At 36.3% G+C, this 14,807-nt stretch overlaps 1 protein-coding gene across 1 annotated transcript in view; it reads right to left on the reverse strand.

Moving 5' to 3' along the window:
* Positions 1 to 14,807, reverse strand: part of LOC127984350 (mitogen-activated protein kinase kinase kinase 5-like) — a 36,405-nt gene that overhangs the window by 6,631 nt on the left and 14,967 nt on the right. Inside the window, exons 4-21 of the mRNA XM_052586974.1 lie at positions 13,224 to 13,417; positions 11,548 to 11,716; positions 9,609 to 9,715; positions 8,661 to 8,831; positions 8,381 to 8,493; positions 7,112 to 7,271; positions 5,572 to 5,725; positions 5,191 to 5,298; positions 4,299 to 4,351; positions 4,031 to 4,126; positions 3,577 to 3,658; positions 3,335 to 3,468; positions 2,420 to 2,547; positions 2,169 to 2,305; positions 1,933 to 2,038; positions 1,586 to 1,743; positions 1,146 to 1,326; positions 342 to 359 (exon numbers count right to left, since the gene is read on the reverse strand). Of these exons, the coding sequence (XP_052442934.1) occupies positions 342 to 359; positions 1,146 to 1,326; positions 1,586 to 1,743; positions 1,933 to 2,038; positions 2,169 to 2,305; positions 2,420 to 2,547; positions 3,335 to 3,468; positions 3,577 to 3,658; positions 4,031 to 4,126; positions 4,299 to 4,351; positions 5,191 to 5,298; positions 5,572 to 5,725; positions 7,112 to 7,271; positions 8,381 to 8,493; positions 8,661 to 8,831; positions 9,609 to 9,715; positions 11,548 to 11,716; positions 13,224 to 13,417 (2,269 nt within the window). The remainder of the gene's footprint in view (positions 1 to 341; positions 360 to 1,145; positions 1,327 to 1,585; positions 1,744 to 1,932; positions 2,039 to 2,168; positions 2,306 to 2,419; positions 2,548 to 3,334; positions 3,469 to 3,576; positions 3,659 to 4,030; positions 4,127 to 4,298; positions 4,352 to 5,190; positions 5,299 to 5,571; positions 5,726 to 7,111; positions 7,272 to 8,380; positions 8,494 to 8,660; positions 8,832 to 9,608; positions 9,716 to 11,547; positions 11,717 to 13,223; positions 13,418 to 14,807) is intronic.

Raw genomic sequence — 14,807 nt, forward strand, 5'->3', positions numbered from 1 at the left:
GGAAGCAATTTTTTTATCGGGGAACCTCCTGGAATCGCGATTAATTTTGGACTAGTTTTGAGAAGCAACTGGGCAGGATTTGTTGTGAAATCCTGGCAACCCTGATCTGAACACACGTGCTGGAGATATACTTCTAATTACAGGAGCGTCTTTACTGATGAGATGTGCATTAAAATCGCATTAGATTTTTTGCACAGCCCTACAGTTGCCCTTGCATCTTTTTCCACAATGACTGAACTTAAATATGAAAAGAGTAAAATGAATGAACATAACTAAATGTGACTAAATTTAAAGGAACTAATATATTAACACTGCTTATATGCAAAACAGACAAGACTCACCAGTTCCTGGTGAAAGAGCTGCAAAAAAGAAGAGAAGACATAATTCACAAAATAATCAGAAGAGAGGGGGGGAAATCCTGGTTTTATTATCAGCACATTCCATAATAAAACAAGGCAGGCAACACAGTGATGGACACTCTTTCAGCAAAGAGCAGTTCTTAAACTGCTTTGAATCTGAACACAGTTCACAACTCTGCAGTGTGTTTAGAGTTCAACAATAAACTTTATAGGCATTACAAAACTATAAAAACATAAAATTGATCAAATTAAATAAACACAATACAAAATGCACCAAGTAAAGAACTAAAATGTATTCAGTAGCCTAAATTAACCTGCCAGTCATTCGGGCCAGATATTAATGTATTTACTATAAATGAAAGATAAATTGATCTCAGTAATTTTGCTATTTTTATTTATTTATTATTATTAATTCTGTGTTTATTATTTACTTGTTCCCCCAGCAAGTTATCCGAATGATTTTGTGTGTCACTTTTTGGATTTAACAATTTAAAGTAGTGCATCACTTTTTCTAATGGAAGAAGATTAACAGGTGAAATCTTTGACACATATTGTTTATTAAATGGTCTAAAAATGCAACCCTTTATGCCAAAATCTGTATTACTTTAGTCAGGGGAAACAGCTAAGAGAGTTATGTCCAAAATAAAACCTAAAAGTAGATTTAATAAGAAATAAAAGCAGTTGAAAGAGTTTAATCTAACATATAATAGATTTGTTCCCTGTTGATGGAACTGAAATTACTGCTTGGTATGAGGAGTAATGCCTATAACACACACACACACACACCTGTGAAACTGCTGGTCTTTGATCGTTTTTTGCGTGATGTAACAGTGAGGAATTCGTGGGTGAGCAGATCGGTGGCCGGGGCTCGGCCGTCTGGATCAGGCTCGAAACAGCGCAGGATAAATGCTTTGGCTTCAGTGGACATAGAGTCAGGAATCTCCGGGTGGATTTTAAACATCCCAACCTAGACAACACACACCAGCACAATCACAAAAACACATCGAACACTATTTCCCAACGCAGGATAAGTGTATTTAGCCCTGGTGGGTTTAGAAAACGTTTCAAATCTACTCAGTTGCATTCAAACACATCTATGTTTAACAAAGCACACATTCAGTACACAGTGAAAGCATGGCAAGATATTATGCACATTTTGTGCAAAAATATTTGTGGTTAACTGATTGCATATTCAGCAGACTGAACACAAAGTGATCGCGCCTGACCTTGAACATCGCCGCCTGCGGTTCCCCGAGCTCATAGAAGGGAGGTTTCCCAGTAGCCATCTCTATAATGGTGCAGCCCAGAGACCAGATGTCCGCTGGCTTGCCGTACCCACGCGGCCCTTTATCTATGATTTCAGGAGCCATGTACTGCAACGTACCTGACATACACAAACAGCATGGGCCAAATAAATAACTGCTAAGAAACGATTCTACAGATATGAATCAGATGTCAACAGACCAAATCTGCAGCACATTTAACAGCTGTGTCCTTACAGAAGCAACATCAGCTGGTTACTGACAAAGAGATGAGGGAAAATACATGGCAAAACCAATAAAACACTCAGTACCTGTAAAGGTTTCGGTGGAGGGGTTGATCCCGGCCAGACGTTTAGATGTACCAAAATCAGAGATTTTCAAAACGCCACTGTAGGTGTTTATCAAGACATTATCCCCCTGCAGGTCATTGAAAGAAGTTACTGTATCACTCATTAAGAATCTGACCCAGACCTAATAATGCATACGGCATGTGTACAGCCGAGGCTCTCAAAACAATCACATGTACACCTCACTTTATACACCTTACCTTTATGTCTCTGTGAACGATCTGGTTGTCATGCAGGTATTTGAGACCCTCCAGTATCTGTTTGGTGTAGAAGCCGATAGTTGGCTCATTGTTTTTTAGAGGCCCCCACTTTGACCGGAGCAATGCTGACAGACTGCCTGCCATTCACAGCAAAACACAAATATATTTTACATTTGAATAAAGCGGACGCATTTTGGCCTAAAGATGTGTTACCTGTAAGACCCCTCTAAAGGTCGGACCATGTGTCTCACCTCCAGGCACCTGCTCCATGAAGATCTTGATGAAGCCGTTCTCGCTGATGGAGCCGAGGTACTGCACGATGTTCTTGTGCTTCAGGTGTTTGTGCAGGGCGATTTCTTCATGCAGAGGCTGGGAATATCTATCAACACATGCTGCTAGATAAACTACTGCTGTGTGATTGCATGACATCGTATCCTCCTAAATTCATTTGTGTGTTATATTCACTGTATAAACCCTCAGATGAGAAGTCTGATGCTTGTGCATTTGTAACTTGGCCGACTAAACACACACACACACACACCTCCAGCATCAACACTAGAAATTATGTTTGACAACAATAAGAAGTAATGAGTCTTATTACACTGGATGCATGCCATAATGAAGACAGCTTTGCCATAGAGTACAGTGATGCTGGTTATTATTTTTACTATATATTAAATATATTCTCATTAATATCCATTCACACCTGCATGATTTTGTGCTAACCCTGCTATTTCTTGTGAAATTGACTTTAATTCACTATTATGACATTCTCATTGTAACACTGTACATTTCTAGATCAAATCACATACTGTATTGATTCCATATGGGATGCTTATGTTTTTTTAGGAATATAGGACAATGCTGAATTTGATGCAACGAGTGGAATTGAGGTTTTGGAAATCAAAATACGATTTAATATATATATTTTTAAAGTTTTAAAATCAACCTAGCGTCCAACCGCACAACACTGGTATGAAACATATGGCATTGTGGCAAGTCTTCATGAATGCAATGCAATATAGTACTCAATAAAGGGCAACATTTGTCAACCTTGTCAAAATGTTGTATAAAATAAACGAAACCACTGCTATGAAAGACATTCAAAGATTTGATTTCAAAGTGAAATGAAATTTCCTTCTAGAAAAAAGGAAACTGTGGCTCACCTACTGTCCCGTTCAGGAATCTCTTTGATGGCTAAGCGCACCTGGTTACTGAGGTCACGACCTGCATAGACTACCCCGAACGTGCCCTTACCCAGAACCACCCTCTCTGCATGCTCATCGTATTCATAATCATACTGCAGGCACACAAGAAACACACAGATCACTCACGGTCTCACCTCCCTGGTGTTCAGTACTATATATATATATACATTTAATAAATGTATGCCACAATCCTTATTTACCTCTAAAGCCTCGGATTCACACTCAGGCTCTTCTGAGCCTTTCCAGGCCTCCTCAGTGAGAGTGTTTACCAGATCACAGAACCTACACAACACAGACACTGACATGAGCACAGTCTACAACCAATAAAGTCACATTAATTAAATGATGGTTCTCATGCTTTAAATACACAAAGGTGCACACTGTGATTACTCTCAGACCTCATTATAGTGTGCCATACACATAGTGTAAATAAGATGTATATATATTTTTTTTTTTAGTGCATGAGTTTGTAACCGTCTCGTTCTCTTGCCCACTCGTTACTTAAAATAAATAATTCACTGATAAAATGTCTATTGCTTTTAGAATAACTGGCCGATGCTTTTTGTATCGCTCATTTTTGGAATAAGTCTATACACAACCAAACCTGCAATTTCTGTCCTTAAAGAGTCTATGGCAAACACACACATGGCATACCTTTTACAGTGCATCTCTGCGCAGAAATAGATTTGAAAGTCTTCCGAGTTGTTCACCACATACAGAAAACAGCTGCGCTCATCGAATTTGGAGATGCTGCATGCCAAAAAAAGGAGGTGTTAAAAAATGCTTCATCCTAGGTGAAAAATCCTGTTATGTATTTACATACCATACATATAAAGAGTATCTCACCTTCTAGTAGAGGGAAGACATGAATGTTCTTAAAAATAAAGTTTAATAAAAGTTTATTAAAGCAGACAGCATTTACCTCACACCTCGCACTGATGTTGCACTGAAGTTCCACTCGTGGATCCCTTTACTCTGAAACACAGAGAGAAACTGTATTCATCCAGATGAGCCAATGACATGAAGCAGGACTGACAGCACTGGAAACACCAGGACACTTGCAGTCGCCATGAACTGACTTTCACTCAGATCTCTTTGTTGGATGTGCATGATATTCAGACTGACTTGTTTCCTCACTGTCCTGTCAGGCAATGACTTCGCAAGCAACGTTTGCGCAAGAAGTTACCTCTTAAAAGTTATTTCAGACAGGCTTTGAGGCAGCACGATGGTCTAATTATGTACAACACAGCTGGTGAAATAAAGCAAATATTTTATCACTTCAATACTAAATGATACTAAGAAGTCTAAAACTATGTTCTAGGTTTATGGTTACATTTCAAATGTAAACCTGGGACCTAAATGTTTTCGGTCTACTGCTAGATTTGGGAGGATGCTGGATGAACGTAGAAAAATCAGCCAAAACTTCTGTTACTGAGTGCAAATTCTGTACCGGCCCATAATTCAGACGCCCCCGTTTAAAATCATTATATATCAATAGTTAATGCACTAAAAAGGCTTGATACAGAGTATCTGCCAAGTTCAGAACATTTTAGGAGCTATTTTTAAGACCAGCTCAAATAAAACGAATATACAGTACTCAACATTTGAAGTGGATCAAAGAACACATTTTGGGTTTTAGGTTTCGATCCACGTCAAATGCTGAAGGACTACTGTAGTAAACTCAAACAAGCTCAAAATAAATAAAACCAGCCGAACATGGAACAGTGTCATGTTCGCATTTGTAAGGATTTAAAGGTTTAATAAGCCAACAAATCCAAGAAGAACATCTGAAATGCAGAAGAGTAAGTTATTACTTTGTCGTCGGGGGTCACGTGCCAGATGGACAGCGTGTTCTCCTCCACATCGTTGTTGATTGAGAGGTAAGACGGCTGGTAGACTTTAGTGGGCTCCAATATCAAAACCTGCACACACCAAAAACAAGCTACATTAATTCTGACAACAGACAAAGCTTTAATGCAGTGTCTCAAGTCAATACAAAAAACAATAATAATAATCGAGTTTAAGTGACTGTGTTTACATGCACATCAGAAAAGGGTTTATTCCAGGGTTTTCTGTGCATGTAAACTTGAACATCACTTTTGTGTCTTAAATTTCTTTCTCGCAGTAAGAGTTGTGATGTGGCAATGTAATGCAGCAGCTAAGCAGAAGAGTCATTGTGTGAGGAGGGCTCATACAGGAAAACGGACAGAGGTCACATCCTTTTTGGTGGCTTCCACCATGAAGTCCATCCAGAAGTCCACAAGCTCTTGTTTGGGGGACTGTGGATCAGTGGTTGGTTTTGTAAAGTGCTTATAGATGAGAATGGTCTCAACCAGCGAGCGTAGATACCTGAAATACAACATCAATCACCTGAATGAATGAACAATGGCATACTCTAAAAGACTACAAGTATGACTCATGTTTAACAGAGAGCTACATTCTTACATTTTCTGAAGTGTTCGCGTGCCTCTTTAAAAGTCATTATTATAATGCCAGCCCAAGCCGAAGAAGTCCACCCCAAAAGTTTGTATACTGTCTCTAGATATGGCTTTGAATATATGATAGGACTAAGAGGTGCAAAAATGCATTTGATTCTCCTCTTAACCGCTAGATTGCAGAACTTTTCTAACTATCCTGCCCATGGAAATCTGGCTGCTCCTTGATGCAATTGTGAACAGCAAGCCATGTGATTCTGTGCTAATTTGATCTAGTGTTTAAATGTTTAATTTAAATGTTACAGATTTATGTAGCGAAAACTGAAATGATTTTCAGTTTTGTTTCAATAACTAAAGAATATGTAAAAGGCTGGTATAAAATGCACAGCTGCTATGGATAAAGGCATTGTAATTGTTGCCAGATTTTTTCATTTGTTGACGTGACATGGTTAAATTATGTTTAAGGTTAATATCATTTACTAAGTTAGGTGTCCACATTAAAGATAATATTTAACCATATTTTACAATATGAAAGTCATATAATTATTATGGGAACTCCAAGGATTTCAGAATCTTTACATATTAATTTGTTTTCCCTGCTGTAATATTATAATTAAATATTTTAATGACAGGATCTTTATTAAATAAAAATAGAATATATTATTAATCCAAACAGAAAACAGAACAAACTTTGCTAAAAAAATTAATGTTTTGAACAAGTATTAACTAACTAACTACATATTAGTGAACATTAAATACTTTGAATAGTGTATTTCGTATCAATACTTTTGTTGCTTGCTGGTGAAGTGACCCCCTCCACTCATACAAGAGTTTTATACAGAACAAACCACTTTTATCTTTTATTTTCTCACAAAAGCTGCTCCATTAATGTTTAATGAAACATTATTATTTTACACACTGTGGGAGGAGTGAAAAGCACATTTTCCTTGAGGGGTGTGACTTTAGCCCCACTGCACGCTGGTGTAGTCAATTACAGGTTATATTATTACTACAGATCATTTATTTCATTACTTAAAGAAAGAAAGAAAATATTTCAATAAAAGGTTTCAGTATTATCCATTACTTTCCCAGGCCTGGAAATCAGTTGTAAAATTTCTTCTTATTATTATTTTTTTCAGAATCAGTATGAGCAATAGTAATAGAGATAGTAATGTCTTAGCAAACACTAATAATGAATGGCATTTTTTACAACTATAAATAATAAATAACACATTTTATAATAACATATGCATATTATTTTAAACAGTGATGCATGTGAAACGTGAATGTGTGCACATACCAAATGGGAGCTTTAATTTTGAAGAGTTTCTCAGAGGCCTGGATGACTCGGGTGTTGTCGCAGGCCAGAATACTAGCCCCGAGAAAGAAACCCACATCCCAGTAACTCTGTAATCTATCCAAACTGCCCTTCTTCCCCAGGAGACTGCTCAGCTTCACTCCTACAACACACAGATTACGTGCAGATCTTATATTAAGAGTAGTGCAGTCAAACAATTAATCGCAAGTTTTTGTTTACATAATATATGTATGTGTGCTGTGTATATTTATTATTTTTATATAAACTCACATACATAAATGTATATTTCAGAAAAAAGTTATGTTTATCTTATAATTAATATTATAAATATATTTAAATGAATATATAGATATGTAAATAATTTATATATATATATATATATATATATATATATATATATATATATATATATATATATATATATATATATAAAACGAAAATATATAGAGCACACAGATATATTATGCACACAAAAACTATGCGATTAATGGCAAATAATCGTTTGACAGCACTTATTAAGAGGCATATTACACATACATATAAACATATATAAATATATATACAAATGATATGCTGGTTACTCTCACTAATATATGAAACAGACAAGAGCATACTCTCTATTGCTCTTTATTAGCAAGTATCCAAAGTACTGTTAAAAAAAAATGAAAACCTTAATATCCTATTTAATTGTTTAATATTGTTAAAATGAGTGTGCACAATTAAGAAACCCAATGCAGACAGATTTTTAATTACAATAAGCAATGCATTAAAGTTTTAATCCAAGACTAAAACGTCTCTTGAATATAATGCACAGCTCAACTGATTTAATACATATTAATAACAAAGGTTTTTTTCATATGAGTGTGACTCACTGAATCAGAGAGATGTTTGCTCGAGAACCACTACAAACTGATTGGTCAGATTCTGCAAAACATTCTAGGACTGAACTAAGTACACTGTTCACTATCGACAAATAAAATGCTCATCCTCTCTATATTCAGATGAACCCCTCTGGAAAGGAATGTCCACTTTTCTTCTTCCAAACAATTAATAATCCTAAAATAATGCTGTGTTGCATCCTATTACTGATGTAAAGCATGCTGTGAAAGTCTTTCATTTCTATTTAAGTACTTTCTGACACCATAAAGTGCTTTAAATGTATAATACACAAAGTTTGCCCAGCACTTTTAATGGAGTGGTGGAATAGGTGAGTGTCAACCCAGTATTATAGAAACGGTGGATCAAACGCACCTGCTTTACGCAGCTCAAAGGAGGAGTCAAACTGATGACCTGCAGCCAATAGCAGCACTGCATAGTTTATACCAGAGTGCAGCGTGGGCTCCGATTCAAAACCTTTTCTAAACCTGTACATGGAGAAAAGACAAGTACAGTACAATGCCATTGCTCCTGTTACTGTGGCCACTTCATTGGTGAATCTGTCAAAAACTGCAATGGTCCTTCAAACAGATCTCATTTTGATCACACAATATTATTTCGATTTTGTGTGTGAAATGTGAGCTGAAGTCCTCACCAGTGCATGCCTTGATCTCTGCTATCCGTGTCGGTGAAATGAGAGTCCAGGAACATATCCTTATAGATTCGGCCTACCAAACAATAAATATCGGACGCCACCTGCTCATTTGAGTTCACCAATGGCAGCATAATGTCCAGAGCCTTCTGTCTGTCTCCTGCTAGGTTTCTCCTGTAGACACAGACCAAAAAGAGACGGTCAAATTCAGAAATTAACCAAAACAATATTGTGGAATTACATGTTAGGCACGGTCAACTATATGTAAGTCTTTTTATAGGCTACTTTAATTAATTTGTAAATGCCAATGCAATCTGCGCTGCTTTATTGCTTTAAAGTACCACTGACTCCACCAATGCTGTGAGTCTGGAGCAAGGCCATGTTCAGAAGATCTCTCATCAATGGTCTCCAAGATTTTATTCGTATACTACTCCATGTCCAAGCCAGGCACTGCATGCTATTTCTGTGTAACTCAGTTTGTAGGATAATCTCAATGTCCCACTTCACATTACTGTATACATTACGTTCAAAAGTTCGGAGAAGTTTAAGGAAATTAATACTTTTATGTAGCAAGGACACATTCTACTGATCAAAAGTGTATTCAGTTTAAAATAGTTGTTGTTCCTTTAAACAATCTGAAAAAAGGCAGCATAAACAGACCAACCTTTTTCAACATAATCATTGTTTCTTGAGGACTGAATCAGCAAATTAGAATGATTTCTCAAGGATCATGTGACAATTTCTGTTTCACAATATATCTGGTCTTACTGTATTTCTGATCAAATAACTGCAGCCTTGGTGAGTTTAGTGAGGAATTATTGAAATACATCAACTTCTGTACGTGTGATTAGGATTGTGTGGAGTCACAGCATTTTAACATTCAGTGTAGAGTTAGTAAAATGACTTTATGTTGTAATTCTAGCACAACTGTGTCTAGGTGTTCAGTGTCACCTGTTGAGGGCAAAGGCGTAGTGGAACTTTATGTGAGGATGAGCCTCTGGGTCAAAGGTCGGCAGATTTTCCAGTGTTTCAACTAACTTCACAATGGATTCATAATCCTACAAACAGATCACCACAAAACAAAAAAGAAACGGTTCACAGAAAATCTATATTTATTATACAATATTATGAACTTACACTCATTTACAACACATGAAAAAACACTACGAAGGAAAATCGTAAAGAATAATTCTGTCGTTAAAGTGCATTCAGTTCCCTCGTACACTGTATTTCTTAAACCTTTAGTAAATAATAAACAAAAACAATGTTCAAACACAATGACTCTAAAATGTATTTGCTTCCTACTTCATTCAAACAAAAGCACTAAAATATTAATGACATCCTCTTAAAAAAAAAAAAGTTAGTTTGAGCTTTGATTAAAAAGTTCAATGTATTATGTATTGCACTACACTACGATTTTCAACTCGAAAGTAAGTAATTGAAAGTAATAATGTCTGATTCATTAACAAACAGTTCTTAGTTTATGTAAGCAAATTAGACCAAAAATCAAGAGTCAGTCTTTCATTCATGTCAAATTATTAAAACCTGTCAAGTATGTGACGTCTGGTGATGATGTACAAGAATCAGTGAATCAAGCTGAAACAAGAATGATTCATTTAAACAAACCAAATCACCCAAATGAGTCCTACCTCTTAATGATTTTTAGGTAATTATTAATACATGACCAGACACATTTTTACATTAACACCTACTAAATTCTGTTGAACAATGCTGGCATGAAAGAGGTTCGCAAACATAAAGAGGTAATTAACATACACAAACTTTAAAAAAAGTTAAATTTTGAGGCTTTAACCCCTTAACTGTCACTCATATTTTTGAACATTGACTTTGTAGTGCACGATCCAAACTTAAATTTGTATTATTCATGAATGAAAACATTTTGTAACATGATATTGATGTACCATTTACATGGTAATGCAATGTCTGATTTTAAAATGAGTTTTAAAGGATGAATTTTGAGATTTTAAGTTTTCAGTTGATATATAATTTCTCATGATTTCTAAAATGTGATAGAGGAAAAAGGTCAAAATTCCTGTTATAATGTAGATTTTTGAGGGTGCACTCTTGTCATAAATTAATCTATTACTTTTCCTACATAATTTTTGACAAAAAACATTGATAAAATATAGATTTGGGAGTCTTAGACCTTTCCAACGATATATAGTTTGTCAAGATTAGATTAGATTTAATTGTAATATAGTGAAGTAAATGTAGGCGTCCCACAGAGCGGACGGGTGACAGTTAACAGGTTAAGAATGTTTTCTTACTTTAGTGCAAGAAACATTGACTAAAAGTAGGCATCAGGAATGAAAGCTACACAAGTGTCGAATGTGGCTTAATGAATTTGAGGAAATTAATGTAACAAAAGGTAAGGAAACTACGTAACTGTAGTTAACAGTCATTTATCATACTTTTTACTTGTAAAGAAACTGTTATTGCAGACTTCCTGTTCTTCTCTTATTCAATTTCAAGAGGAAAGGTACTAACAGTCCCAACTAAATGTGGACACGCTGAACCCGTTAGACACTTGTGTAATATTTACAAAACTGTGTTCAAGTTGCCCTGTAGACTTCCGTCGTAAGAGCATTACTGTACAAACCATTTTAGTTCGTTTTAAAGACTGAGACACAATACTTTTTGGAGAAATAAAACAGTAAGAGCATTCAGACGAAGTGAGAAAACAGAATCGCAAAAATAATTGAAAAATAATGAGCAGTAGTGCAAGACTAAAAAAAAAAAACAAACATCAACTTTAACTTTGAAGTTAAACTTTTTGGTAACAGAATGGTAACAGAATTATGACGAATAATATTTTAAATATTTTGCATTCACTTTGCAGAACAACCACCAGTCTATGTGATGCAGTTACCTGAATATCTCTGTATGACAGAAGGAGGTTGATGACGACATCGGCTGAAAGACACTCGACGTTATCGAGTCGCTGCTGGATCCGTCTGAGCTCAGCCGCTAGCTCGGCTCCGGTGTAAAGCTCACGCGCTTTACGAATCTCATTCAGAACCGTCTCGCGGAAGTACTGGCTACACAAGCACACAAAACAGACAAAAGGAAGTTACTGAACCATGCAGGAATGGAAACACACAAAAAAATTATAATAATAATATGTGGTTTGAATAAAATATACGCTTCATATCATAATACAGATCATACTTTCCATTTGCACTGCTTTTTCAAACACCAAACATAAATTGATGCCACTTTGATAATTTATGTTTAAAGGAATTATCACCTGTATGGTGATTAGATTCGCTGCTGAGGACTGGTGTCCATGTCCAATTATGAAATCTTTGAGTTGTCCTGCATTGAGGGTTTGTCATTTTGTCGATGCTGAATAGTTGTTAGATACCTAGACTTGATTGTAAAGTCTGGTATTTAACACTTTACATGTTCGTCTCATCTCTTGCAATAGCCTTGTCTAAATTATTATGGCATTAGGGCATGACCTTCAAACTTATTGAGGAAGGGTGGGCGATATGACCAAAATCTTAAACCATAACCATTCTGACAGATATACACCTCACCTCACCTAACTGTGGCTCAAAACCAAAATGTTCTGAATCAAAACCGGAACCTTACATTGCATTGACATTTATGCATTTGGTAGACGCTTTTATCCAAAGCCACTTACACAGCATTTAAGCTATACATCAGTTTATGCATCCCATTGAAATCAAACCCAAGGCATTTTTATACATTTACATTTAATCATTTAATCATTTCCCAAACGCTTTTATCCAAAGCGACTCACAAATGAGAACAATAGAAGCAATGAGACCAACAAGAGAACAACAACAGTACGCAAGTGCCATGACAAGTCTCAGTTCAGAACCCATAGCTATGTTTTTTTTTAGAATAGACAAGCAATTGTTAGTGCTAGTTTAAGTTAGACAAGTGCTGGTGTAAAAAGATGAGTCTTTAGATGTTTTTCGAAAATGGGTAAAGACTCGGCTGTTCAGATTACATTGGGAGATCATTCCACCAGCTGGGCACAGTCCAGGAAAAGCTCGAGTTATACTTTTAGAGCTGCAGAAATAATTGACTAACTTTACTTGAAAACTATTATGCAACTTTTACCTGATAATAATACTTACATTAACTAATATAGCAAATTTCAACTGGTTGATTGTTGATATCATAATCAGAATGTGTGTGTATATATATATATATATATATATATATATATATATATATATATATATATATATATATACATATATATACATATACATATATATATATATATATATATATATATATATACATATACATATATATATATATATATATATATATATATATATATATATATATATATATATATATATAGACACACACACATACTGGAATTGAAACAATGTGAAAAACAATATACAAATAATACTTAAGCGTGGGTGATATGACCGAAATTTGAAACCATATCATGTGTCATTCTGTTTATGGCTGTTGTATTACTGCTCTAAATGGCTTTCAGTGAGCTGTGAGATGAAAATGAGAAGTGAGGAGATAAAGGAGGTAGTGAGTTCCCACCAGGTGTTGGTCTTGCAGCTGGTGAGCAGTTGAGTGAGTCTGTCCAGCAGTGGCATACAGATGGGCCCCAGCAGGGCCTCAAAGCTGGGCTGCATCAGTTCACTCAGACCCTTCATCAGACTGCCCTCACAGCAATACACCTTATTCTGAGGCGTCACCATGTATGGGATGAACGTGTAGTTAGCGGCACATGTCTGGAAAAAGAGCAAATAGGAAATATGTCCAGAAGATGAGCAAACGCTAAAGAATAAATGAATAATAAGCAGGTTTATCATGCCCCAAAAATGGGTTATGGACAGCAGGAGAGAAAAAAAAAATGATACATAAGATTTAGAGTCATTTGGCAGTTTGCTGCATTTTCTTGGCCACCTACAGTACATCATTGTATTTCATGATGTGCAATCAGACCAATTACACTACAAGAAAAACTGCACAAACTTAAAGGGATGGTTCAGCCAAAAATGAAATTTTTATGTTTATCTGCTTACCCCAGGGCATCCAAGATGTAGGTGGCTGGGTATCTTCAGTAGAACACAAACTGAGATTTTTTTTGAGAAGGTTTTTTTTTTAGACCTCTGATTCACATAATGTCCAAACTTGTTAGACCATTGACACTCCTAATTGAGATTGTAGATAGACTGTCAATAGTCCATTTGAGAGAAAGGTGGCACTAATGCACTTATAAGTCTGTGATCCACCACAAAGCAAGAAGATGACGCCTCACCAGCAAGCTGTGTTTTGAGGAGGCGCTCATACAGTTCAGACAGTTGAGGCATTTCAGTGCATTAGAGGTAAAATAACACACAGACCGATCGTTTTGTATCTTTAGACATCAATGTCTCATCATATCACAGTCACCGGAAACACCAGAGACACAGCCCCACTCACCGGACACATTATCCCTCTCTCCAGCATCTCCACTTCTGTGCTTCTCACAGGAAATGGAGGAATTGGTGCATGCTGGGTAGAGCTGAAGATCTTTGGCTTAATTTATATCATTTTACGTGTGCTCTGGGCCGGGCTGGGCCGGGCTTTATCTTAATTTCGTTATTGCCAAATAACCAAGCCAAATTAAAATGTATCTTATTTTAATTTGTTAAAATGACTCATTTTTATTGGTGCATTGGTCTATTTAGGCTAAATAAGCCTATATCTGTGCTAAGATGTTACAGAGGACTAATTTTATTTCTTTATTCCAACTTCCAAGTGGCCTATAGTCTATGTTAGTCATGAATACATTGTTAAAACGTGTATAAATGACTCATTCCTGACAAAAGGCAAAAGAGCTGTGTGTGTGCACACATTTGAATAATGTCGGGCTGTAAATGGTTTCGGGCTTTTAAAAAAGCTGTCAATCAAAATGTACTTGTCGGGCTTAGGGCCCAAACCTGTCGGGCCTGACTTTTATGGCCCGATTACAGCTCTAATGCTGGGACTAAACTCTTACACTCATTCACTACAAGCCTGTAGATATCAACAAAAAAAGGCGGGCCCCCCAACCACCAAAACCTGTGGTTCCTGCTCCCGTGAGAGCTCTCCGACCGCTGCCTCAACGCCAGGGCCCAAATCCTCTATCTGCTGAAG

The sequence above is a fragment of the Carassius gibelio genome, chromosome B20 (genome assembly GCF_023724105.1).
Source record: "Carassius gibelio isolate Cgi1373 ecotype wild population from Czech Republic chromosome B20, carGib1.2-hapl.c, whole genome shotgun sequence".
Taxonomy (NCBI): Eukaryota; Metazoa; Chordata; class Actinopteri; order Cypriniformes; family Cyprinidae; genus Carassius; species Carassius gibelio.